The 26,232-nt window shown below is 56.0% G+C and overlaps 1 protein-coding gene across 4 annotated transcripts in view; it reads right to left on the bottom strand.

Moving 5' to 3' along the window:
* Positions 1-11,804: 11,804 nt before the first annotated feature.
* HTRA3 (HtrA serine peptidase 3) overlaps positions 11,805-26,232 on the bottom strand; it is a 31,873-nt gene continuing 17,445 nt past the window's right edge. For 2 of the 4 annotated variants that reach the window (XM_036992577.2, XM_017641976.3), the window contains exons 6-10: positions 24,608-24,722; positions 21,802-21,837; positions 16,022-16,070; positions 14,331-14,426; positions 11,805-12,893 (exon numbers count right to left, since the gene is read on the bottom strand). In XM_036992577.2, the coding sequence (XP_036848472.2) occupies positions 12,728-12,893; positions 14,331-14,426; positions 16,022-16,070; positions 21,802-21,837; positions 24,608-24,722 (462 nt within the window). In that variant the 3' untranslated portion in view covers positions 11,805-12,727. The remainder of the gene's footprint in view (positions 12,894-14,330; positions 14,427-16,021; positions 16,071-21,801; positions 21,838-24,607; positions 24,723-26,232) is intronic. The other 2 variants (XM_036992578.2, XM_073237997.1) reach the window with 1 other exon arrangement.

The raw sequence follows: 26,232 nt of genomic DNA on the forward strand, positions 1-26,232 counted from the left end.
CACTCCCACCACAGACAGATGGAGGCAGTCCTTGGCTGGAGGGGCAGGATGGTCTGCAGGTGATCTGGTCAAGGGCTGGGGCTGGGGCTGGGGCCCCACTGCCCCTGCTCCTGTGGCCTCAGGCAGCCAGGACCCCCGAGGCCTCCCCCACAGCCTGCCCGGAAGTGCATTAGGTGAGCACCACGTGTCCAGGACCCAGGGAGGCTGCCTGACTCTTCCCCAGGCCCCGCTCCCCTGGGACCCTGAGCAAGTGATGAGGAAAACAGAGAGAACGGGGGTCCGAGCCGGCTCTGACCCAGCCCTGGGGAGGGGACAAAGCCCTGACTCACCGTCAGCCCCGAACCTGCCTGGCCCTGTCACCGAGGCTGGTAGTGGCCCAGGAACTCTTATTAGAGGCGGACTCTCAGTCCCTGTAAAACAGGCAAAGGCCCAGGCTTGAGGCGGGTCGCGACTCTGCAGGCAGATGCTCACAGCTTGACCCCGAAATCAGACAGACCCGGGCTCGTGTCTCAGCTCTGCCCCCTCCGTGCTGCGTGGCCGACTCACAGCTCTAAACCTCTGAGCACGCCCCATGTCTTCTTATTTGCAAAAGTGGGAAACAAGTCCAGTGACAAGGTCATCAGAGGATTTGATGACATCCCAGCCATGGAGTGCTGGGAATGGAGCCTGCTGCGCGGTGAGGGGTCAGCATGTGCCTCCGTGGCGGCAGGCAGGGCGACGGGGCGCTCCCTGCCCAGGGTTTGCGCCTGAGAGCAGAGGGTGCCAGGTGCCCCCCCTTCAAAAGCAGGAGCCAGAGCCTCTCTGAAGGGGTGACTGGGAGTGGTCAGAGTGACTAAGGGGTGCTGGATACCAACCACTTGGGGAATGAGATCGAGAGAGACTAGAGGGAGGTGGGGGAGGTGTGCGGCCACCAAGCCAGGTGAGGGGCTCGGAGAGAACCGCTCACGCACTGTCTCTCAGAGACACGGCACCAGCAAGCCTGCCGGAGGGGAGGACACAGCACAGTGCTGGCCCTGGGGCAGGGGGTCGTAGGGGGAGCCCTGGCCCCTGTGGAGCACGGGAGCAAAACACCATATTCCAGTGTGGCCGCCAGGCTGGGGCCTGCCCAAGAGCCTTCCTGCCAGGGCAGGTGGCCCCAGGGCGGGGGTCTAGGTGGGGTGACCTGCCAGAGGCTGGACTTGGGGAGGCAGCAATAGTTTTCTCAAGGTCTCACCCTCACCTGAGATTTGAAGTGTCTGCAATTCCCACGCTGTGAATTCTCCCCTGTATCTCTGTCAAGCTACTGATGTGACTCCAGTGACCACGGAGTTGGGAGGAGATGCACCTTGTCACGTCTGGTGGGTTCCACCCTGAGGCCTCTTGCTGGCCTCAGCCACCCTGGTGCAGCTGTTCCTGCTTCAGGAACCATCAGAGCAGCAGCTGGGCAGCTGGCACCTAATGCCAAGGTGGGCTCTCCTGGGGCTCGGCAGGTGTCCTCTCAAACAAGGGGCTTTGACTTGCATGGGGCTTCCTGTGGAGGGGGGGGCACCCTAGCTGGGTGGGTTTGTCTCAGGCCATCCTGGGCCTGCTGCACTGTGTGGCCAAGACCAGCCGTGACCATCCTTGGAGAGTCACGGAAAAACCTTCTCAGGCCGCTTTCCTCAGAGGAGCTCCATGAACACCAGCTTCCCCCTGCCTGTCACACATCCTCCCAAAGCCCCCAGGATAGATGGTTTCCTCATTTTACAGGTGAGGGAACAGGCACAGAGGGTCTTGCAAGTGCTCCCCCCACATTCTCAGCTGGAGCCCCGTCCTGAGCCCCAAACCTGCTGCTGGCCACACAGAATACCAGTCTGGGCAGCCACCTCTCCCAGACCTATTTTTGGACCCAGTTCAGCTCCAAATGCAAACACACTGTCAAAATAGTGGCCAACTTGGACCCCGTCCATGAGCAGGCCCTCTCGAGACACCGAAACAGAAAACGGCCCTACTTGTGGATGACACGGTCTGTAGGCAGAGACAGAGGCTTCCAGGGGATGGAGGCCGGATTGCGGACCAGCCCTCGGACGACCTGACACATCGCTGCTTCCGCCCCAAACACAGCATAAAAACGCACATAGAAGCATCTTGAAGTTACTCTCGCAAAAAAGGCAACTTTGTACTGTGGCAGACCATGGTGCCAGGGAGAGAGAAGGCAGATCCGACTCGCTGGAGTGAGTGTGCCCGGGATAGTTTGTTATTGTTGTCACTACTTCTCTGAGCTAGAAAGGCATTGGCTGTGGAGTTGGGAGGACCGCTGGGACCATCTTAGTAACGCAGGAACCGTACTAGCCCCACGTCGCTCGCCGTGTGCTCGCTGTGGGCGGGGCAGTGCTATTCACCTGCGTCCTCTCCTGCTCTCCAGAACCACCTCAGGAGATGGACGCACTAGTGTCTCATTTCACAGATGAGGCTCACAGAGGCCAGGTTATTTGCCCTGCCAGCTAATAAGGAGGAAACCTTGCATTTGAATTTAAGTCTGTTGAACCCCAAAGACTAGAGATTTAATTTCTCCATGACCTTATTCTACCTCTTGCAGAACTTCCTCCTCCCATTCATCTCCCCACCGGCCAGCTCCGATGCCCCCTCGTCTGGGAGGCACGCTCTGCTCGCCAGGCCATGCCGGGTGCTTCCTCTCTCAGAGCAGTGATAACACCGAGACGCCTTCTCTGCCTGACGGAGAGTCCCTTGAGGCCAGGGACCACTGTGGTGGTCATCTCTATGATTTCTTAGGCCCATCTAGACAACTCACTCAGGAGAGACTGGGTATGCAGTGAATGAATAAAGCTTTTCATCCTCCGGGGGAAACTGAGGCCCAGGGGGGCTGGACAATGTGGTAGTCAGGCCTTAGGTTCCAGGGTCAGAGGCCGGGACATAATTCTCACGCTGCCACGTTTGATGGGGAGCCGGGCGGTCCATGCACGTCCAGGGATGAGGCCAGTGCGCCCATCCAGGGTCACTGCGAGCAGCACACCGAAGCCCAGGCGGCTCACGCCCCCACCCATGGCTGGAGGTGGCCAGGGCTCCGCACACGACTGTCTTTACTGACGTCAGAAAGCAGAGCACAGTGCCACACCCACCAGGGGCAAACAGATGGGTCTTGTTTTCCTGCACAAAGGCTGTGCCAATGTGCCCAGAAGAGTTCCCTTTTAAAAGTGGGACAAACACACATAACATAAAGTTTACCATTTTTACAATTAAGATTTTTTTATTATGGTAAAGTACATAAAATGTGCCGTCTTAACCATTTTTAAGTGCCTGGGTAAGTGGCACTGAGTACGCTCACATCTCTGTGCAGCCACCCTGCCTTCCCTCCCGAGAAGTCTTTCCATCTTCCCCACCTGAAACGCTGCACCCGTTAGATGCCAGTCCCCACCCCGGCCCAGCCCAACATGCACCGCCCTCCTTCCTGTCTGTCCTCAGCAGCTCCTCTAGGGGCCTGTGTCAGTGGGGCCGCATGGTCTGTCCATCGGGCACTGGCTCATGTCACCCAGCATCCTGTCCTGCAGGCTCACCTGTGTTGAGGCCTGGGTGAGAATCTCCTTCCTTTTTAAGGTTGTATATATCCCGCTGTGCAGACAGACCCCATCTGGTCTATCTGTCCCTCCGTGCATGGACATTGGGGCTGTTTCCAGGATATGGTTCTGTGAACCTCTCAGGGAATCAGCAAGTCCATGGAAAGGTCATGACAAGCGACTCCTGAGATGAGCCTGCCAGTGAGCCTGGGCCTGGAGCTGCCGGAGGAAGCCAGTTGTGTGCAGGTGAGGGGCCTCAGCAGGCAGCAGGGGCCAGGCCCAGCGGTGGTGCCGGGCCTGGGGCTGACTGCGGAGTGGATTTGTCCAAAGCCGCTCAGACACGCAGTCACCCAGGTGCCCGGTGGGCCTGCATGGGGAGCAGGGGAGGCTGGCCCAGAAGTCTGGGGAGGAGCAGCCCCAGAGGGATGCTCCTCAGCACCCGAGTCACCGCTGTAGAGCTGGGCAGGCAGGAGGGTGGCAAACAAACCGATTCCTCAGTCACATGGTGATTTGGGTCAAGGACCTTCTATTTATCTAAAAGACCATCTTTACTGCTTTATTTCAGTGAGCACAAAAATATACAAAGGGCCTCTCTCCGCCCCCTTGCCTGCAGTGGCCTGCAGCTTGCTGGGCTTGGGCTCTTCATGTTTGTGTCCCTAGGTGGGGGGTGTGCGCAGAGCTCAGCCCAGGAAGGTGGGGGGAGCGTCTGTGGGCACGTTCCCCACGTGTATGAGTGTATCTGCATGTAGCGGGGAACTGCCACTCAGAGACTCCCAGCCCAGCCTGCGGGAACGGTTCCCCATGCCTACGTGAGGGCTAGGAACCCTGGGAAAGCTGTCAGCCGAAGGAGAACCGAGGAACAGAGGGTCCACCTAGAAAGAATTTATCTTCTGAACCAGGAGTGGGGACGCAGAGCTCTGGGGTGCCTGCTGTGAGCTGGAGCCTAGCGCCCATCTGTGCACTATGTCGCAGCACATGGCCCACAGCTGGACGGTGCGACTCATACTCCAGGTCCGAGTAGATCTGTGTATCTATGACTGTAATTCCTGGGAAATGGCAGGAAAGGGTCTTAAGGAATGAGCGGCTTCTTCTAACTTCACCAAGATCTGCTCTGGGTAGAGGAAGGGTGGTCGGGTCGCTGTTGCAACAGCTCTGTGAGACGCATACCAAAAGCCCCCACCCACTGAGGCTCAGAGAGCTCACCACCCTTGACAGAGCCAGGGTTTGGACTAGGTCCTCCCGGGAGTCCGTGCCCCCCCCCTGCCCTGTGCCTTCTCCCATGGTGTCCGGCAGATCCTCGGGGGGCCTCCAGTGAGACATCTAGAAATAAAACTAAATGCCTTCTTATTTAAGAGGCCATCCTGGCGTGCGTGTGTGCCTCCCTCCCCTCCCCTCTCCCTGTCCCACAGACGGGGCAGCAGGGAGGTGCCTGGGGAAAGGATACGCAGAGCTGCTCGGGCCTGAAGGGGGTGCACAGACGGACAGGAGATGCTGACACTCTGCGAGTCACTGGAAGGCAAACTCAGCTGGGCGTGGAGGGGCCGCAGCCGACGGAAAGCAGAAGAGGAGCCGAGGTGCCAGGAGGGCCGGCCCCCCGCAGGGCCACCTGGGGCTGCAGGTTTGGGGCCGCAAGAGCGGGATGAATCCAGGGGACGGGCCCGACCCCTGCTGGCTGCTGACCCGAGCCAGCCAGGCGTGTGGAGAAGCCGTCCAGCAGCTCTGGGGACGCCGACCGGCTGCCGCTGCGGGAGGGACTGGCACTCCGCAGGGAGGTAGGTGCTCCGCATTTTGTCTCCAGGCCGAGGAAGGCAGCTCTCTGCCGCGCCCCCCTGCACACCCTCAGGGAAGCCTGCCAGTGGACGCCTCTGCCCTGCACCCACAGATCGAGGTCAGCTTCACTTTCCCGGAGAGGCTGGAGCTGGCAGAGGAGACCCATGTGGTGTGATGTAGCCACGTGAGTTAGTGCAGCCGCCACAGCACATGTTCCGGCAGACAAACAGGGCCAAGCGGAGGGGAAGCGGCCAGGCCAGGGGAGGGCCGGGCCGGGCGAGCAGCTGACCCGCAGGGAACCGAGCTCAGTGCTGTCAGGCCGGCTTAGGGGCACTGATCGTGAGCCCCACAGATCTGGCATCCAGACCACAAAGACGGGTTACTACAAAAACAGCAAAAGGAGGGGCAGCCTGAGAATAAGATTTTATGGAAAAGATACACAGAATGAATGGGACGAGTCAAGGAAACCATCCCTAAGTTCTGAGGCCAAAGGCAAAGAAGCTGGGAACCAGGGATTAATAGGCCACAGCTGATGACGTATTTTGAGTGTGCATCATATGCCAGGCACCGTTTAAAGTGTTTTGCTAATCAATTCCCAGGTGGGAATTATGATTATCTCCGCTTACAAAGAAAACTCCATTAATACATGTCTGTTCTTAAATTCTACGAACATTTAAGAGAAATGATACCAATCTTATGCTAACTTTCCAAGAAAACAGAAAGGGTAGGCACTGAGCAACTCATTTTATGAGATCAGAATAATCTTGAGGACAAACGTCAATGTGATCATTAGGAAAAAGGAAAATTACAGATCTGTTGCACTTACGAGCCCAAAAATCTCAAACAAAATATTAACAAGAATATAAAAAAAGATAATACAGCATAACAAAATTACATTTTGTCCAGTAACTCGTTTGTTAAAATATTCCAAAATCAATGTATGTCATTATATTAACAGAACAAACGAGGAAATCATTTAGTCATTTTAGTAAAAGCTGAAAAGTCTTCTGTTAAAATTCAAAATTCATGCATAGCAAAGCTCTTAGCAAATCAGGAATAAAAGGGGCCTTTCTTAAGCTGATAAAGGGTAACTAGAAAAAACCTACAGCAACCATTATGCTTAATGATGAAATATTGAAAGCTTTCTTTTGAGATCAGGAACAAATTTAAGATATCCGCTCTCATTTTTACGTGACACTGAGCTAGAGGTTTTAGCCAGCGCACTAAGGCAAGAAAAAGCAGTAAAAGGCATTAAGCTTGGAAAGGATTAAATAAAACTTATTATTTATAGATGATGTGATTGAGTATGCAGAAAATACAAAATAATCTATAGATAAATTGTAAGAATTAACAAATGATGTTGGCAAGGTTGCGGGATATAAGGCCAAGTGTTAAAAAAAATCATAGAAGAAGAAGAAATCACAAAAACAAGTCTACATATCAGCAATAGAAACTTACAAAATTCAAAAGATACTGTTTATAAATCAAACATAAGCTATCTACACAAGGAACTATACAACATTATTGGGAGAAATGAATGAAAATTTAAATAAGTGGGGGAATACCCACGTTCATGTATTAGAAACCTGAATATCATAAACGTTACCTCTCTCTGAAATGATGTATAGATTCAATGCCATTATAGTCAAGTTCATAAGAGGTGGGACTTGATGAACTTATTCTGAAATATATGAGGAACAAAAAAGAGTCAAGAATAGCTAAGCACCCTTGAAGGAAAACCACCACGTGGATGGTTTCCCTGTACTCGATAAACAAATCATGTCCCACAGCTGAAGTGATTAGGACTGTGTGGCCTTGGGGCAGGGACAGAGAGAAGGTTGAGTAGGAAATAGGAAAAACGAGTCCAGAAACGGACCAACACATATATGGGGGCTTGGAGGAAAGAACTGCCTTTTATATAATGGTTTATGGATAGTTAAATAGCCATACGTCCACAGGGGAAAATAAAACAACCTCTCCTTTGCACCACTCGCAGAAGTCAAATCCAGTGGACTGTATATGTAAATGTAAAATGTTAAAGAATAAAGGCTTCCGGAAGGTAACAGGGAGGCAGGGTCCTAAGGCAGGAAGGCACTCTTTAAGTCAGACATGAAAAGCACTAGGTATAAAGGAAATGATTGGTAAACCGGGCTATAAAACAAATGTTTCTATTCACCAAAGGACACCATCTGGAGAGACAATGCAAGCTTCCTGGAGGGAGAGGTATTTTCAGCACATTAAACTGAAAAGTGGGCATTCCTACCACAAGTAGAGAAACTACCACCGAATTTTTAAAAAGGCAAATCAAGAGAGTAACAGGCAAGACTTGGAAGGAACTGCACAAGAGATCTCAGTGACAATAAATATTTGAAAAGGTTCCCGACCTCACAGTAGTCATGGAACTGCAAACTGAAATCAAGAGCCGTGGCTCCATGCCCGTGGAACCCTGGACTCCAGGCTGACCACAGGAAGTGCCGGGAGGGCTCGGGGCCGTGGGAAGTCTCGTGCGCTGCTGGGGGGCGTGCAAACTAGTACAACCACTTCACAGAGCTTCTATTTCTGCCAAAATGGAGTAGACATGCACCCAATGACTCAGCTGTTTCACTCCTAGAAATACACCCACGGAAATGAGCACAAGTCACTGGAGACACATACGCAGCTGCTCACATCTGCACAGAGGCCACCACCCCAAGCTGGAAACAGCTGGATGTCTGTCTGTGGGGGACAGGCGGTGCGTGGACCGGATGTTACACAGAGATGGGAGTCGTCAGACAACAGCCACACTCGGCGATGCTTCCCACGGGCACAACATTCAGCCCAAGAAGCTGACACAAAGGAGCCCATTACACTTGTCAGCTGGTGCCCAGAGGTGCAGGCGCGGGCGGCTAACCGTGAGGCGTGGGGCAGTGGTTTCTGCAGTGAGGCAGTTGGTGACCTCACAGGAGGGCTGGGGGCATCTGGGCCCCGTCAGCCGTGTGTTTCCCGACTTGGGGCCGTGATGGGGCTGCTTTCTAACACGTGCAGCTGGTCAGTTTGGACACCTCTGTGTATGTGTGTCACACTTCACAATAAAAAGGACTGTCAAAAAGTAAAGATGCCTCCAGCATGTCAGCTCTCCGTTCACACCCCTGTGCCCCATTGAAAACATTTACTTGAGGAAACATTTCAGACAAAATGAGAAAGAAATTTATAAACAAGGAAGACGTTGTACCCAAGAAAAGTGGGTGTAGCCCTGACTTACGGAAAGAAAAATGTTGACAAGGACCCATGTGTGCAGCATATACACTTGTGCGTGTGTGCATGCTCCAGGGTGCGGTGTGTGTGTGCACATGTGTGTGTGCTATCATATCCTGGGTACACTTATACCTGGGCTTGGAGGGGCCAGGGCTGCAGTCTGGGGGATTCGCACAGGTCAGCTGGGCATTCTACAGCTGGCCAGCCTCTGACCTCTCCGCTGGGCCTGACGAGGTAGAGGGAGCTGTCTGGGGACAGCTCGTGACCCCCTGCAGTTTGTGTCCACTGTGTGAGGGCATCAGAGTCAGTGCCACTGGCTAGAGGCGAAGTGTGGGCAGAGCCGGCCCCTCCTGGATGCCCCGGGGGGACCACTTCCTCCCCTTTCCAGGGCCCTGCTCTTCAGTCCTTCCCTCCTGTCTGCCCAGCTGTGGCTGCCACTGTGAGCAAGCATCTGGCCCTCCCACCTTCCTCCGATAAGGGTCCACTGGGCCGCCCAGGAGAGCCCATCTCAGGATCCTTTGTGTGATTACGGCTGCAACGTCCCTTTGGCCACGTGAGGTGACATTCTCAGTCCTGGGTGTTATGCTGTGGATGGTCAGTGGGAAGACAGCCGGTGCTGGGCCGGGGGGTGCTCCAGGCAGAGGAAGCGGGTGGCACAGGGGTGGGGCTGCAGAAGACAAGTGGTGGGGGGGCAGCCTGGAGCCTGAAGACCCGCTGGGCACTGGACGTGGGCCCAGAGCAGGCGGCCTCAGGGCGGTCACTTCTCCATGGGCGCGGAGCTGGGGCACTGTGGGTGGGCCCAGGCTCCCCAGGGCACGGCTGGAGGCTGGCATCATGGTGCTAGGGGCCCTGCTGCTTCTCGCAAGTCTAACCCACTCCAGAATGCCCTCTTGGGTCCCCGTGCTCTGGATCCAGCCATCCCCCGGGGGCAGCGAGGGACTCCGGAAGGTAGATGCCATGGCTCGCAGGCCTGCCACCCTAGGGTGACTCCCCTCCTGCAGCTCCTGGCTGGGCCCCAGGCGCTCGGGCAGCACACAGCTGTCCGCGCCAGCCCAGCCTGCTCCCCAGGAGGCCGGCCACCGGCTCCCACGTGACCCCCAGTTTCCAGTCTGGGCCTCAGCTCCCGCCTCTGTCCTGTGGGGCGTTTGGACTCCAGCACGTGTGAGGCTCCTTCCTGCCCCGTCCCAGGGCCCCAGTTGTTTATGGAGAGACCTCCCAGCCGGAACAACCTGCTCCCCGCTGAGCGCACTGGCCCTATCGGCACCCCACGCACAGTGTCCAGGACACAGAGCGGGGAGGGCTGAACACCCAGTGGGGAGGACTGCATCCTCAATATCGTGGGCAGCTGGCAGTCTCTGAAAAAGTTGCTTTTCACAGAGTACAGCTGGAGGAGCAGCTGGGGGGCTAACTCCGCCCAGCAGGGGGTGGGGGGGCTGGGGGAGGTGGCTGGCAGAGGACAGGGGCCTTGGACACCACAGAGCCCACTGCCACCTCTGCAGGCCCAGCTGGGGTGGGCAGGACAGCAGCCCCCAGCGTCAAGTGAGGGGTCCCTCCTTCCTAGGAGGTGGCACCTCAGGCCTCCCTGGCTGCAGAGCAGAGGCCCCAAGGTCAGCCTTAGAGGGCAAAGCCGAGACCTCAGCCCGGGCCCGGCTGTCTGCCGAGCTCAGAGACCTCACTGCCCACCTCCCGTTTCCCATGTGGACACCCTGGGGCGGGGACCTGGTCATGGTCACTCAGGGGCTGGTGGCAGGGAGTGAGAAGATGCAAAGTGACAATTTGGGGGATCTTGGAGGCCAGGCGCTGAGTCAGGAACGTCCTTGTGACGTTTCTCTCAGCACTTACTGGAGCCAGGCAGGCCCTGGCACATTCACCTTCAGAGAGGAGATGGGTCTCAGACTGGGCTCCTTACTCGGAGGTGGGCCACGAGGCCGCTGAGTACATCCTCAGGGCAGCCAAAGAGGGAGGGGCAGTGGCTGCATGTGGAAGGCAGAGGGCCAGCAGTGGATGGACTTCAGGGAGCGTGACTCTCCTAGACCCGGGTGCAGCTGGCACAGGCCGGTTGGGTTTGGCCCACTCTGGGTGGGAGCAGAGGGCTGGGGGCTGGGGAGGTGGGCAGCCCCACGGTGTGGGCCAGGCTCTGACTTTTGCAGAAGACGCTGGCAGTGGGGTGGGCTGTGAGAGGAGGGAGGGCACACGACGGGAGGTCTGCTCGGGATCAGGGAGGGCCGGCAGGCCAGTGGGAGAGGACCCTGGCGTGGAGGGGCCTCTGTGCCGGGGCCCTCCTTCCCCAGAGGTGCCTGGGTGCGGCCAGGGTGTGGGGAGCGGCTCAGCTCATGTGATGATCCGAGCCCTTGAACTGCAAACCTGGGTGGAGGCCGTAGCCCGGCACCTTCATTAAAAGCTGCTTGTAATGGTTCGCGGTCCCCTTTCAGGATGCCGGCTACTCTTACGTCGGGTTCCCCACTCTAGCCAGCTGGCCGCAGAGCACAGCATCACCTGTGGTGCACCCCTGGAAAGGGCCCTAGGGACCAACCGGATGCTGCATGGCCGTCTGAGATCACCTCCTAAAACCGACCTAAAAGGAGACCCGTGGAAGCTCAGGCCCAGAGCCTGGAAGGATTTGAAGTCCCCCAGTTCCCCCGCCCATCCCCCGCCCCCAGGGAGAAGGTGCCGGCACAGCTGCCCACAGGCCACCTGGCAGGGGCCAGACTCTGATCCCCAGCACAGGCTGGGCCCGGGGCCCTGGATTCTTCCAGGCTTGGTGGCCCAGAGCACAGGCCTGGCCTCTTCCGCTCAGCCCTGGTGGCTGAGCCCACTGCCCACTCTGGGAACCAGCCTGGGCAAGCTCCTAGCCCCCGGGGCTCGGCGTGCAGCCCTCCCAGCAGAGTCCCTGGGCCCAGCTCCGTCTCTTCCGGCCTCATTTCCCCACTGCTGGGTGACACAGAGCAGAAGCAGAGAAGCTTTATCGCGGGCCAGGCACTGGCAGAGGCTCCCTGCAGGTCAGGCGCCTGACTGCTCAGGGTGGGCAGCGTCAGCCTGCACCCCACACGCAGGGAGAGGCCTTGGCTGGGGGAAGGGAAGCGAATTACCCGAGACCCCAGAGCTGGGAGCAGGTGGCGGAGCCTGACCTGAGCCGCTGGGCTGCGGATGGTGGTGAAGTCCCTGTGCTCAGGGCCCTTGGTGCCCACAGACGTGAGGGCCCCGGGTCCCAGGAGAAGCGGTGGATGGCAGGGGTGAGCCACCCCAAGTGCCCCTGCTTCCAAGGACCACGTGCTGGTAAACTTTAATTTCCATACAGTAGAGAAACGTACAGTACAAGCAACACGGGGATGGATTGTACAGGGAAGCTCACAGATACACATGGAGACACTCGTGCTCCCAGCTGGGAGAGGAGGCGCCTTCCCCTGCGGCCCTGGGGGGGATTCCGTGAGAGCTGCTCTGCCCAGGACACAGCAGAGGTGAGCCGGTCAGTCCCTGCAGACTCCTCCCCGGAAGGCCCCTGCTTCCTCTGCCTGCTGCCCCTGGTCCCCTCCGGGAAGAGAAGCAGAGACACCCCCTGCTGCCTGCGGGCTTGTTCCTTGCCTGGGGAGGCGGGCCTCATCAGCAGCAGCAGGGCTCGGCTGGACAGCCAGGGGACCTCCCCTCAGGGTCCGCGCCTTGGGGGCTCAGACATGGTCTACCCTCCAGGGGCTCCGGGCAGATGGCCCCGGGCATTCAGCATGGCGGGCACTGGGTCCAGGGGGCCAGGGAGGTATTCTTGGGAAAGAAGGGGCTTGGGAGCTGCCATGATCAGGTGAGGTCGAAGTGGAGGGTGGGCATTTTGGACAGAGGTACGGACAGGTGCAAAGGCAGGGAGAAGGAAGAGAGGGCGGGACTTCCGGGGAACTACAGGAGGCTTCCAGGTACCCCGAGAACTGGGAGCATTCGTCCGAGGGGACGTTGGGCTACCTCTGTGCGCACTGTGGTAGGGGAGCTGATGCTCCCCAAGACTGAGATATGGACTCCTTCCCAGGCCCAGCCTGGGGCTCTGCCCCTGGACGGCCAGGAGGAGGCCGCTGGCTCTGCTGAGGACCGACTGTGGCCCTTCGTCCTGACCCCGCGGGAGGTGGCAGTTCCACACGGAACCACTCAGCTGGCACCTGTTCTTGGCCGCAGGCCCTGGCATTGGCGATGGAGGGGGGGCCCCACCCTCACAGGACCACTTCGGGCACGATGCTGAAGAGCAGGTCATCGTTCCCCCTCCGCACCTCCAGCAGCAGAGGGGACTCGCTCAGGACGGCCTCCTGCAGCTCGCTCGAGTCTGCCAGGGGACGCCCGTTGACCTTGACAATGATGTCGCCATCTTGGATGCCCCCTCTGCCAACAGGAGAAACACTTAGTCACCACATGCCCTGCGGGGCCCCAGCCGGGGTCGGGGAACAGTTCAGTTTAACAGCAGTGGTTTAAGAAAAATCATTTCAGGAGGTAAGGACAGCACCCTGACTTCCAGGCTTTCACCCCAGGTGAAAACCAGTGTCCTACCACGGGCCAGCGTGCGCCCTGTCTCCTCTGCATCGGAAGGGCTGGCTCCGAGTCCTGGCTGCAGCCTCCCTAGCTCGGCCACCTCAGGCCAGGTACGTTGCCCTCACCTGCAGTCCTATGTGGAAGATGCTTTGCAAATGACAACATGGTCCAGAGGGGTGGTTCTAAGCCTGCTGCAGTTACTGAGAATTGCTCGCTGGGTCACGTTTCCTTCCAACCTGCCTTGCTGTGACCTGCCTCTCCACCCGGAAGGGAGGCAGGGGGCGTGGTGGTTAGATGCAAGGGTGGTGGCACCGAGACCCACAAGTGCTGGCTGTGTGACCTCAGAGGAGCAACTCAGGGGAACGGGGTGAGGCTGAGGTGAGGATGAACCGGTGCACCACTGGCCTGCTCTCGGTAGCCCCTGCTGGGTCAGCCATGGGCAGCAACCAGAATAAAAGGCCAGAGTTTGGGTAGCTGTTGTTTGTCCACAGCAGGGGGACACAGGGGACCTGCATCTCCCAGCACGGCTGGAAGCAGCGTGGCACATGAAACAGAGGAAGGGATCCCCTCGGGTTGAGGGGCCGAGGGCGCCGGAGGCCGGCCCACCTGGCTCCGCTCCACCTCACACCCTGCGCCTGTCCCGATCCACCCCAGATGCCAGGGTGGACTGCCTCCAGCTCCTGCGGCTGGGTTAGAACCACTGCTCTGACGCAGGCCGTGCTCTGTGCAGATGGAGACCGCCGCAGAGGCGGGGCGGGGCTTGTTCAGAGTCCTCTGACGGGCTGGGCTGGCCACGGCGGGGTGGGGCTGCATGTGCTGCGGCCCTAGCTCACGTGTGACAGTTTTCAGCTTTCCTCTAGCAATCAGCGGTATCGAAGGAAAGAGTGCTTTATCTCAATGGATCTTGCTAGTCTTCCAGGGGTCAAAAGGGTCGGCTGAATCGTGTCCATTTTGCAAGGAGGAAACAGGCCCAGAGAGACCCAGGCCAGCCCCCGGGGCTGGTAAGTCAGGCTGGAGTGGGGCTGTTCTGGGGGGCCTGCCTAGTCTGTCTCCCCAGACAGGAAGGAAAGGACTTTCTGTGCCAAGGAAGGGTATAGCCGATGCTCTAAGAGATCCTTCATCTCTCCGGCCTGCCTCTGGCTTAGACCACAGGCCAGAAACTCACCTGCCACTCCCAGGTCAGATCATGTTGCCCAGAAGTGAAAGGTCATACGAGGTCAGTGAAGCAGGCCCAGCCCAGGCCTCATGCCCACCCAACCCACCCTCCCAGCTTCCTCTGATGGAGCGTACCTCTGAGAAGGTGAATTAGGAACAACTTCTTGGACATAAATCCCGCTGCTGACCACCGGGAAGTCTGGGTTGCTGGCCTTTAGCTCGTCCACCAAACTGAAAAGGCATTTCCGCTGTGAAGGCCCTTCTTCCGAGCCTTGAAGCTGATTCCTTGGTGCACATCTGCCCGCTCCTTCCCTCCACCACCCAGGCCAGATGAGGAGCCTCCTCTGGGCCCCCACGTGGCCCTGCCCTGCCACCAACCACTCTGGGATGTCTCTGGTTCCTGTCTGTGTCCCCCACTTGACATGGGCACCTAGTGAAGGTGCATGGTTAGCTGTGTGGGGAGGGGAAAGGGACGGATAGATGGGAGGGTGGGTGGGAAGATGAGTGGCAGGAGGAACGAAAGGTGGGGGGACAGACGACCGGATGGACACAGGAAGGGGGTAATGAGTGATGGATGTGTGGATAGATGAGGGATGGACAGACCCTCAGTGAACGATGGAATGGATGCACAGAAGACGGGATGGGTGGATGGGTGGATGTGTGGATGCTGGATGGACGTTTGGGTGAAAGAGAAAGAAAGAGGACATTTAAAAGGTAAATTGGTATATTGGTCTTGATCACAAATTGCTCTCAGATTCAATCCCTAGATCAACAGTTGCTGAAACAGGAAGGAGGGTCGTGTCAGGGGCTGCATGGGTTTGGGGGAGCCAGCCGAGCGCGCCCTAGTTCTCCCCAGAGTTCCCTGATGCAATGACCTCTTTCTTCTTCAAATCCTTGGACTTGACTCTGCATTTTCTTGCGTCTCTGCTTCCTTTCCCTCTTCCTCCCTTCCCCACCCACTTCTTATTTCATTCATTCAGTATTTCCAGGCACCCACTCCACTGCAGACCTGGTCCTGGGGTGGAGCAGAGGGGCGGGTAGGACCCAGAGCCTGCCCCTAGGGAGCCCACAGCCAGGGTCGGGGTGGCGCGCAAATGGCGATTCTCACACGATGGGAGCAGCGCAGGGCTTGGGGGCAGGCGTGGCTGCGCGAGCAGAGAGGGGTACCTCCTCCCTTGAGTGGCCTGGGGAGGTAGAAGAGAGCTCTCCTACCCCAAATTCATGCCTGAACCTTAGAAGGTAACTTTGTTTGGAAACAAGGCCCTTGCAGGTGTAATAGGTTAAGGATCTCTATAGGATGTCATCCTGACCAGAGTGGGCCCTTTGAAACAGAGATCTGAAGCAGAAATAAGGTCATGTGTCACTGGAAACAGATCAGAGTGGTGTGGCTGCAACGCAAGGAAGGCCTGGAGACCACAGAAGCTGGGAGAAGAGGAAGGATTCTCCCCCACAGAGCCTTCAGTGTGAGGGCCGTCCTGCTGACACCTTGATTTCAGACTCCTGGCCTCCAGAACTGTGAGAGAATGAGATTCTACTGTTTTAAGCCACCAAGTTTGTAATTAATTGTTATGACAGCTACAGAAAACTAATCCAGGAGGCTTCCTGGAGGAGGGGTCCTGAATGGAGTCCTGAGGGACCTGAAGGAATCAGCCAGGTAAAGGGGGAAGGATAATCCAGGCAGAGGGACTTGCCCGAGAAAAGGCTCAGAGGCCTGAGTGTGTCTAGTCTGCTGGAGCACCTGCAGGTGGCTGCATATGGCTGTGAGGAGGGCGGCGGTGAGGCATGCGGATGGGGGGTCCAGGGGGCAGCACCCATCAGACACTCACCTTGGCGTGATGGTCCGCATCCGTATGCCGATGAAGCGCTTCTTCCAGTCTGGAAATCAAACGTGACAGGACTCAGCCAGAGTCTCTGGAAGCCTCTGCCCTCCCCAAGGGCCCAGGCAGGGGCAGAAATCCTCCCCTGGAGCAGGAACCAGCAGGAGCGTCCTGCTCGGGCGGCCCAGCCCCCACGGGCCAGGCATCCGGAGCGGTCCCTCTCCTCTCGGCTGCTCCCGAGGGGCAGGAAGATGTCCTGGCTCTGACTCTGGCTTCACAGCCACTCTCACCCTCAGACTCCATGCAGCCGTGTCAGCCGTGATCCCTGCCCTCCTGCTGGACTCCACACTGAGACCCGATGGCCAGCGGGCCTCTCCTCTCCAGCCTCCATCCCACAGGTTCTCCAGGCTTCCCTTGCTCGGACCTGAACTTACCACCTTCCTTTGCCTTCCCCCAAAATAATAATGGGAATCAATAATGCCCAGGGAGCACCAGCCATGCACCAGGCGCTCTGGTTGGTGCATCATACACATAACTTGCTCAGGTGGCACCTCTGTTCCCCCCGGCTGCTCCACTCTGTGACTGTACAGGTGTCTGAGACCCAGAAATAACATTTACCTATTTTGAGCCATAAAACAAGTCTCCGTACATTTTAAAACGTTGTCTCATAAAAACATGCTCTCTGGCCGCAGTGGAATTAAACTAGAACTCAATAACAGAAAGGTATCTAGAAAATTTTCAATAACTTAGAAACTAAATAACATATTTCCCCATAACCTATCTTCAAAGAAGAAATAAAAAGGAAAATTAGAAAGTACTTAAAATTAAACAAGAATGACACTACATCAAAATTTGTGTGACATAGGTAGATCGATATTTAGAGGGAAATTATTAGTATTAAAGTGCTGATGTTAGAAAAGAAAAAGTCTCAAAACCTCAGCTTTGACCTTAAAAAGTAGAAAAAGATCAAATGAAACCCCATGTGAGAGAAGAAAGGAAATAATAGGGTAGAAATCAATGAAATAGGAAGCAGAAATACTAGAGAGAAAATAAATGAAAATCAAAAGCTGATTCTTTGAGATCAATAAAACTTATGAGTATTTAGGCAGATTGATCAGGAGAAAAAGAAAAGACAATCATCCATGTCAGGAGTGAGAGGTGACATCACTACAGATTCTACAGGCGTTAAAAGGATAATGCGCTTATCGTGAACAACTTGATGCCAATAAATTAGACAACTTAGATAAAGTGGACACATTTCTTGAAATTTCCAAACTGCCAAAACTCACTCAAGAAGAAATAAATAACCAGAAGAGCCCTGCATCTATTTAAAAAGTTGATTTGTAGTTAAAATCCTTCCCACAAAGAGAACTTCAGGTCCAGATGGTCTCAAAGGAGGATTGTATCAAATGTTCAAGAAAGAAGTGGTATCGGCTCTACACAAAGTCCTCTTAAAACTGAAGATGAGTAACTATGACACTATAATTCATTAAAAAAAAAATTTGGTCTTTGTCCATGATTCCCAGCATATAGCTCCTAAAACTTTTTTATTTCCCAAGTGATAAGAGCTATGGGGGCACCTTTTGTCCTCAGCTCCTGAAATAGCTCCAGAAGTACAAAGGTGAAGTTGATTTTCATTATTCTTAACAAGTGCCTTTCAAGCACATCTGACTGTGTTAATGAAGTGACTTTTGGAAAGCCTCTGAGGATGGGGGCTCGTTGCCAGGGGAACCGACCACATAATTAGAGGCTGGAGATTTCAGCCGGACTCCCCCAGCCCACCTCTGAGGAGGGGAGAGGGGCCAGAGGTTGAATCAGTTGCCAATGGCCAATGATTTAATCAATCATGATGCGACAGTGACGCTTCCGTAAACACCCAGAAGGACACACTTGGAAGGCTTCTGGTCGGTGAGCAGGTGGAGGTGTGGGGAGAGCGGCGTGCCTGGAGACAGCATGGCGGCTCTGCGCCCTTTCCCCAGACCTTGACTGCGCATCGATTCCCTTGGGCTGTTCTAAGTTATATCCTTTTATAATAAACTGGTAACCTAGTAAGTAAACTGTTTCCCTGGTTCTGCAAACCACTCTAGCAAATGATCAAACCCGAAGAGCAGGTTGCGGGAATCTCCAATCTACAAGTCAGCCGAAGACGCAGGTGAAAACTTGGACCTGCGACTGGTGTCTGAAGGAGGGGGCTGAAGTCCTGTAGGACTGAGCCCTTAACCTGGGGGTCTGAGGCTGTCTCCAGGTAGATGGTGTCAGAACTGAGTTAAACCACAGGATTCCCAGGTTGGTGTGGGGAAACCCCACAAATTTGGGGACCAGAAGTATCAAAGTAGTGCTGTAGTGGAGAGGGGAGGGTACAGGAAGAATGTTTTTCCTAAACATCTCAACTCATTGCCCTGAAACCAAAACTGGAAAAGAAAACTAGACCAATACCCCTCATGAAGATATTTGCAGAAGTCTTTAAACATGTTCAACAAATCAAATTCAACAATATATAAAAAGTATGATACATCATGACTAAGTGAGGTTTATCCCAGGAATGCAAGGATGGTTTAACATTAAAAAAGGAGCCAATGCGATTTACCATATTGGAGCTAAAAAGGGAAACCATCATCTCAACAGATGCAGAAAAAGCTGACAAAATCTGACATCTATTCCTAAATAAAAACTAGAAATAGAAGGTAACTTTTTTAACCTCACAAAGGACATCTATGAAAAACCTTTAGTTAGCATTATACTCAATGGTGAAAGACTGAAGATTTCTCCCTAAGATCAGGAATGAGGTAAGGATGTCATTCTCACCACTTTTATTCAACATTTTATAGGAGGTAAGAAAAAAAGGCATTCAGATTGCAAAGGAAGGGGCCAAACTGTCTTTAGTCACAGGCTGCATAATCATCTATGCAGAAAATCTGATGGAATCTACAGAAAAGCTGCTAGAACTCATGAGTTATCAAGGTTGCAGCATCTCTTATGATCAACATACAAAAAATGATATTATTTGTACATTCTGGGAAAAACAATCAGAAATTGAATTTAAAAGAATATACCATTAATTACAGCATCAAAGTACTTAGGAATAAATTTGATGAAAGATGTGTAAGACTGTAAGACCCGTACACTGAGAGGGACAAAACATTGCTATATAAAAAAATCAAAGAAGACCTAAATAATGGGAGACACTCTGTGTTCATGGGTCAGAAGATTCAATATTGTTAAAAATGACAATTCTCCTCAAATTGATTATAGATGCAATGCAACCTCAATCCAAATATTGGCAGGGGTTTTTAAGGTAGGAAATGAAAAAAATTCACATGGAAATGCAAAGGGGTCTAGAGAGACCAAAATAAGTCTGAAAAGGTCTGAAAAGAAGGACGAAGTTGGAGGACTGACGCTGCCTGATGTCAAGACTCATTGCAAAGTTACAGGATCAGGACAGTGGAATGTTGGCATCAAGACAGACAAATAGACAAGGGGGACAGAAGAGGCTCGCTTTAGTTTTGGCAAAGGAGCAGAGAGTTCAGTGGAGGAAAAATAGTCTTTTCCACAGACGGTGCTGGGACAGTCGGGTACCCAAAGCAAAAAAAAAAGAGACTTTGATTCATCCTTGCTATTATTTTAAAAAATTAATTCAAAATGCATCATAATCCTAAATCTAATACCTCAGGAAGTAAAACTTCTAGAATAAACTGTAGGAGAAAATCTTTCTGACCTTTGGTTAGCAAAGATTTCTTAACTACAACACCAGATATAAGATCAGTTAAAATATTGGTAAATTTGAGTTCATCAAATTCACAAAACTTCTGCCTAAAGACACTGTTAAGAGAATGCAAAGCCAGCCACAGGGGAAAATATCACAGTTCATTTACGTGCTAAAGGGCTCTGCCCAGAATGCATAAAGACCTCTCAAAACTTAATAATGACACAAACAACCCAAGTGTTTGAAAGGGCAAAATATTTACACAGACATTTCACCAAGAAGATTGGTGGACGGTAATGAAGGACACCGTGGGGGAAATGAGGTCAGAGCAGGCGCAGAGGCCTGGGCCCATGGTCTGGGGGTTCAGGGAAGGCTCTGGGGTTCACCCCCTGTGAGGTGGAGCACATGGGGCCACCGGTCAGCTCTGCTGGTAACCCTATGGTCCTGGTCGTGCTCAGAAAGACGAGGAAACCGCGGCTCCCTGCACCTGAGCCCAAGCAGTTCCCGGGAAGGGTCGCCCTGCAAGCCAGCTAGGAGCACCTCTGGGAGCAGAACCCCACTCCCCACCCACCTGCCCAGAGCCATCAGGCCCAGCCCTCACCCAGGTCTCTGGAAAGCAGGGCTAGTTTGGGGTGCAGGGGGGCCTGGCTGAATTTCTAGGTCGGCAGAATCGTAACTGCGAACCCTACAGAACGCGTGTCCCACAGGCTGGGCTGGCCGTCAGGCTGGAGGGGGGGTCTCACCTTTCTTTCTAAACATGCCACAGAACCACTCTGGGCCAGATGCCAGGCAGGAACTTCAGTGACGGTAATGAAACCCAGCAAGGTGGGGAGGGGGAGGCACGGTGCAGGCTTAGCATGCAGGGCAACCCCTTTGGGGGGCGGGGGGCTCACAACATGGGGAAGGCTCTGTGACCACTGAGGCACACTTCAGCGTATGTGAACTTCATCTCGTCACAAGACCAGAACCAACAGCGAGAGTGAAGCCCAGCCAGGGCTTCTCTGGCACCTGGGTGACCTTGATTTGAGCCCAAGCCCACCCCAGGAAATGGCCCTCTGCCCCCAGGTACTCAGGTCCTTGTGACATCAGCTCCTCTCCTGAGATATCCCACCTTCCAGCGAGTTCTATTGGCTCAAGGTTCGAAATAGATTCCTGGACCAAGTACTGCTCACCCACAGCCGCCGCCACCCAGAGCCAGGCCATCAGGGAGGCCGCTGGCGCCCTGATTGTCTCCCGTCCAACAGCCGGCAGGATTCTCTGAAACTGACCCCTCTACTCTCAGTACCTTCCGAGGCCCCACAGCACTTGGGCAGAACCCAGCGTCAAGGCGGCCCCCTCGCTGCCCTGCTGGTCGCCCTGGTGTCCCTGCTCATGTCGCCGCTCTCGTGCCCCCCGTGCCACCAGCTAGAATGAAGGCTTAGAGAGCACAGCCTGCATGCTCGGCTGGCAGCGTTCCGGAGCCCACAGCTCAGAGTGGGCGCCCCAGCAGGGGCTCAGGTGGCTGCGGCCCCTGGACCCCGTCTGCAGAGCAGAAAGCTGAGGCGGGCACGGACGGGGCCCAGACCGCACTCCGGTTTCAGGGCACTAGAGCCTCTGGCGCCTTGACGAAGGAGCAACGGGAGAGGCGTGCAGGGCACCCAGCAAAACTCTGGGCCCACTGGGCCTCCTGACACAGGCCAGCCCCGCCCTGCCCTGCTCCCACGCCTGGCCTCTGCCTGCTCCCCCAGCTCCCTGGGAATGGTCCAGTGCTCCAGCGCACGGGCTCCCTGGCTCTGCCAGGGACCCCGAGACCAGGGATTGTTGCCATGCCCACTCCCAGAGCCCCAGGTAGCTCGCCCTTGGCTCGCAGGCCACAGAGACCCCCTGGGTCAGGACATGAATGAAGCTTTCTGCTCCCCAGGCTGGAGGGGACCTCCGAGGGGCTGTCTCCCACAGGTCACAGAGAGGCAGACACCCGTATCCATCAAGCCCATGACCTCAAACACCCCTGTGGGCATGCAATCTAGCACTAAGGCTGACTGAACCCCAAACACTCTTGGGGACCCAGACCAAGGCTCCCCTGGATCTGCATTTTAGTTCCTCTTACCTTGAAAGTCCCCCAGAAGCCTCTGAACCCCAAACCCTAGATGGGAACAAGAAGTGCACCTTAATGTCTCCTTGGTTTAATAAAAAAGATGGTTTGTTTTATAGAACTTTAGATTAACTTGGCTTGGATAATTTGATGTTTTTATTTTAAAAATTGCAAAAGTGAACAATGTTCAACTTCAGGAAGATTTTAAATGACGGATTCAGTCATTCAGCTAAGATTTACTGCACATTTGATGGGTGCACATGACCTGGGGAGCTGACAGCTCTGGGGACTGAGCCCTGCCCAGTGGTTTGGGTGGGGTGAGCACCGATGCGTGGTGGTACCTGTACAACAGAGGGTGAGCCCTGGCCCCTGGTAGGTCCTTGTCTGAGAGAGGAGAAGAGAGGCAAGAAGGGAGAGCATGCTGTCTGCTCATTTCCAATAAAAACCACCTCAACTCAATCTGCGTGAAATGCAGCTTCACTGCTCGCCAGGCCAAGGCAACGGCACCATTGGACGACAGTGTAATCATACTGGAAAGGCTCAGTTACCAGAGAAAAGACCAAGGCTATGACAGGTACAAAGGCACAGGCTGGGCTAAGTTCTGAGCTTCCTAGCAGCCAAGGGGAAAAGGGCTCAAGAGATTAGACAGCCCTGTCCCACAGAAGAAGGCTTTAGCTTCTTCAGGGAAGACTGGCTCTACCCTGGATGCAGGCTGCCTCCTCAGATGGGACACTGATGAACAAAATGGAATCATCCTTGGTGGTTCTACATGTGACTGGTCCCCAGGGCATGCATGCTTCTGGTGGGGTTATAGAGGATAGGGCAAGCATGGAGACCCTGCTCTGGATGGACTGCTGGTGGGGTGCTGGGAGGAGACAGGGAGGCAATTGGCAGGTGTGAGTGCTGGGCTGAGTTAGGTCTGGGTGCTGGAGGTGGACAGGGGGACAGAATGGCAGGAGGGAGAAGTTCACTCGGGCTGAAATGAAGAGTGGGAAGGTCCTGGGGTCACCAGTGTGACCATCATTTGGAAAGTGCCTGTGACCATTTACTTTCAGGAGGTGGTGGGCATGCCTTCACTGGGAGAGTCACACGTGCCTCGTCCAGCCCTCTCCCAGGCGGATGCTCATGGTCATCCAGGAGAGGCGGGGTGGGTTGGGCATCCCTGTGTGGATGCCAGTGAGCAGACAGAGGCTGAGGGGTGAGGCACTCCCACGGACCCGGGGCTTGGGCACCTCTCCTCTGGAGCAGAGGCGGCCCTACTGGGCTGTATGCAGCCCAGCAGGCTGCCGGAGGAGTGGGCAGATGGGTGGGAGGGAGGGCAGTTGTAAGGAAGAAAAGAAGGAAGAATGGATGCGTGGATGGATGGATAGATGGGGGGTGGATGGGTGGTGGGTGGTGGATGGGTGGTGGGTGGGTGGAGGATGGATGGTGGGTGGATGGATGGGCGGTGGGTGGTGGATGGGCAGTGGGTGGTGGATGGATGGTGGGTGGATGGATGGGTGGTGGGTGGTGGATGGACGGGCGGTGGGTGGTGGATGGTGGGTGGTGGATGGATGGGTGGTGGGTGGAGGATGGATGGTGGGTGGGTGGGGGATGGATGGTGGGTGGTGGATGGGCAGTGGGTGGTGGATGGATGGTGGGTGGATGGATGGGTGGTGGGTGGTGGATGGATGGGTGGTGGATGGACGGGCGGTGGGTGGTGGATGGTGGGTGGTGGATGGGCAGTGGGTGGTGGATGGACGGGCGGTGGGTGGTGGATGGTGGGTGGTGGATGGATGGTGGGTGGGTGGAGGATGGATGGTGGGTGGATGGATGGGTGGTGGGTGGTGGATGGTGGGTGGTGGATGGATGGTGGGTGGGTGGAGGATGGATGGTGGGTGGATGGATGGGCAGTGGGTGGATGGATGGATAGTGGATGGATGGATGGGTGGTGGGTGGTGGATGGATGGGTGGTGGATGGACGGGCGGTGGGTGGTGGATGGATGGTGGGTGGGTGGAGGATGGATGGTGGGTGGATGGACGGGTGGTGGATGGACGGGCGGTGGGTGGTGGATGGATGGTGGGTGGATGGATGGTGGGTGGATGGACGGGTGGTGGGTGGTGGATGGTGGGTGGTGGATGGTGGGTGGTGGATGGATGGTGGGTGGGTGGAGGATGGATGGTGGGTGGGTGGAGGATGGATGGTGGGTGGAGGATGGATGGATGGATGGATGGATGGATGGATGGATGGATGGATGGGTGGATGGACGGGTGGATGGATGGATGGACGGGTGGATGCATGGATGGGTGGATGGATGAGTGGTGGGTGGTGGATGGTGGGTGGTGGATGGATGGTGGGTGGGTGGAGGATGGATGGTGGGTGGATGGACGGGCGGTGGGTGGTGGATGGTGGGTGGTGGATGGATGGTGGGTGGGTGGAGGATGGATGGTGGGTGGAGGATGGATGGTGGGTGGATGGACGGGCGGTGGGTGGTGGATGGACAGGTGGGGGGAAGGAAGGAAGGGAGGGAGCACTGGGTTCTGACAGCTGTGGAGCAGCCCAGACGAGAGGAGCCTCGGGAGCCCACACAGCTGGGGGGGAAGATCGGAGATGCCCAGCCAGAGGCAGTCTAGAGGGGTGCAGGGTAGATGTGGCTCTGAAGCAAGGCAGGTAGGAAGGCCTGAGAGGCCAAGGGGGAGCTGCCCCGGGGTCCCAGGACGTCGGGCCGGGCAGGGGCAGGCAAAGGCGGCCAGCCCCAGGGTGGGCTGGGCGCCAGCTGGAGGCTGCGAGGCCTCTGCCCGGACAGCGTCCCCTGCCCCAGCCCCTCAGGGAGGCCCGCACCTTTGACGTGCTTGTCCTGGAACTCCGTGAGGAATCTTGTGATGCGGTCTGAGGGGATGGCAAAGGAGATGCCAGCTGCAACCTTGAGTGTGTTGATGCCAATGACCTCGCCGTCCTGGGAGGACATGGAAGTGGCCAGTCACTCAGGGAGCCCCGGCAACCGCAGCCCTCGACTGCAAAGCACCATATCTGTGACGCGGCTCCCAGATGTGACCTGGCCACCAGCGCCTCTGCCTGGGCCCCACACTGTCCTGAAAAGGTGGCTCTCAGGTTCACTTCCGGGTCAGGGACCCCCCCCAGCCCCTCCCCCACCATTTGTCTCCAAACCTGACTCCCTCCCTCACTGGAGAGTGTCTGCCCCTCACGAGCAGTGCCCCCAACCGAGGACACCCCCAGGCAGCATCCTGAGGGGCCAAAGCAGAGAGAGGGGTATGGCATGGGCCTGGGGGACCAGAGACCCTCTTCCTTCTAGAGGCTGGGCGGGGGCAGTGGGGCCAGGGGACGCCGTGTCCTGCTCTGTCCCTGCAGCTGGCCTCCCACCCTGCCCCCACCCGGGCATCACACCAAGGCTGGTGTGGCTTGGGCCAGATCTGCCCCTGCCACCCAGGAGCCTGCTCTGGACCCACTCCGGGAGGAAGCTCTCCCCCAGCCCTACATGCACCCCAGACCAGCTTTCTTGGCCACCAGATGGTGACAACTATACACAACATCCAGGCCAGGGGCCAGCCCTCCAGGGGCCCCCGTTGGGGCCTGGGGCAGGGCTTCAGAGCAGGGTACACATCATCGGCCTGGTCTCCTGAGCACATGTCCCCACCTGGTCCCCAGGAGCTTCCGAGGGAGGACCTGCTAAGTAGAGGGTCCAGGTGACCGAGATTTCAGCAGTGGCTTCGTGTGCCCATCCCACCACCTGGACACGGGGAGTGGCCTCTGGCCTCGGCACGAGACCTCCCGTAGGAGCTCTCTCGGTCACCAGAGCAGTGGCCTCCACCCTGCTGGGAGCCCGCAGAGCCTCTGGGGTGCAGGCGGCACTCCATCTGTGGGCCCGCCAGCCTCCTCTGCCCTCTGCCACCCTGCTTCTGCCCCGGCCCTGTGCCCACCCTATGTCCTCTCCCTGGAATAGCCTTCTGCATGGCCTCCTCCACCCCAAACCCTCAATCTCCTCAGCCCAGGTTAGATGCTCCTGCCTCCAGGAAGCCCTCCCTGCTCAGCATCCATTGAGAGCTCTCTCACATTGTACTTCGTGTGTCCACACCTGACCCCCATGGACCCCCAGGGCTGGGGACTGCAGCTGACAACTGTCCAGGCTCAGGAGCTGAACTGATTTCAACTGATTTTGAACTTCTGACTTCTGAACAGAGCCTCTGATTTATCCTGGAAATCGTCGCTGGGATGAGAATGAGCCCAACACTGGGGCCCAGGACAGACCTGTGGGAGGGTGGCTCGAGGACAAGGAGAGGATGCAGAGGCCCCTCTCACCCCACACATACATGGAGGATGAGAGGCCCCAGACCTGCCCCTTCCCTGGCCCAGGTCCGTGGTGGGCATGCGGCTGCTGTTCCCAGGTCACCTTTATTCCTCTGACAGTGCCAGCACCCCAAGGGGCTCCAGGGGACCCAGAACAGCAT

Source organism: Manis javanica, chromosome 5 (assembly GCF_040802235.1).
Source record: "Manis javanica isolate MJ-LG chromosome 5, MJ_LKY, whole genome shotgun sequence".
NCBI classification, from domain to species: domain Eukaryota; kingdom Metazoa; phylum Chordata; class Mammalia; order Pholidota; family Manidae; genus Manis; species Manis javanica.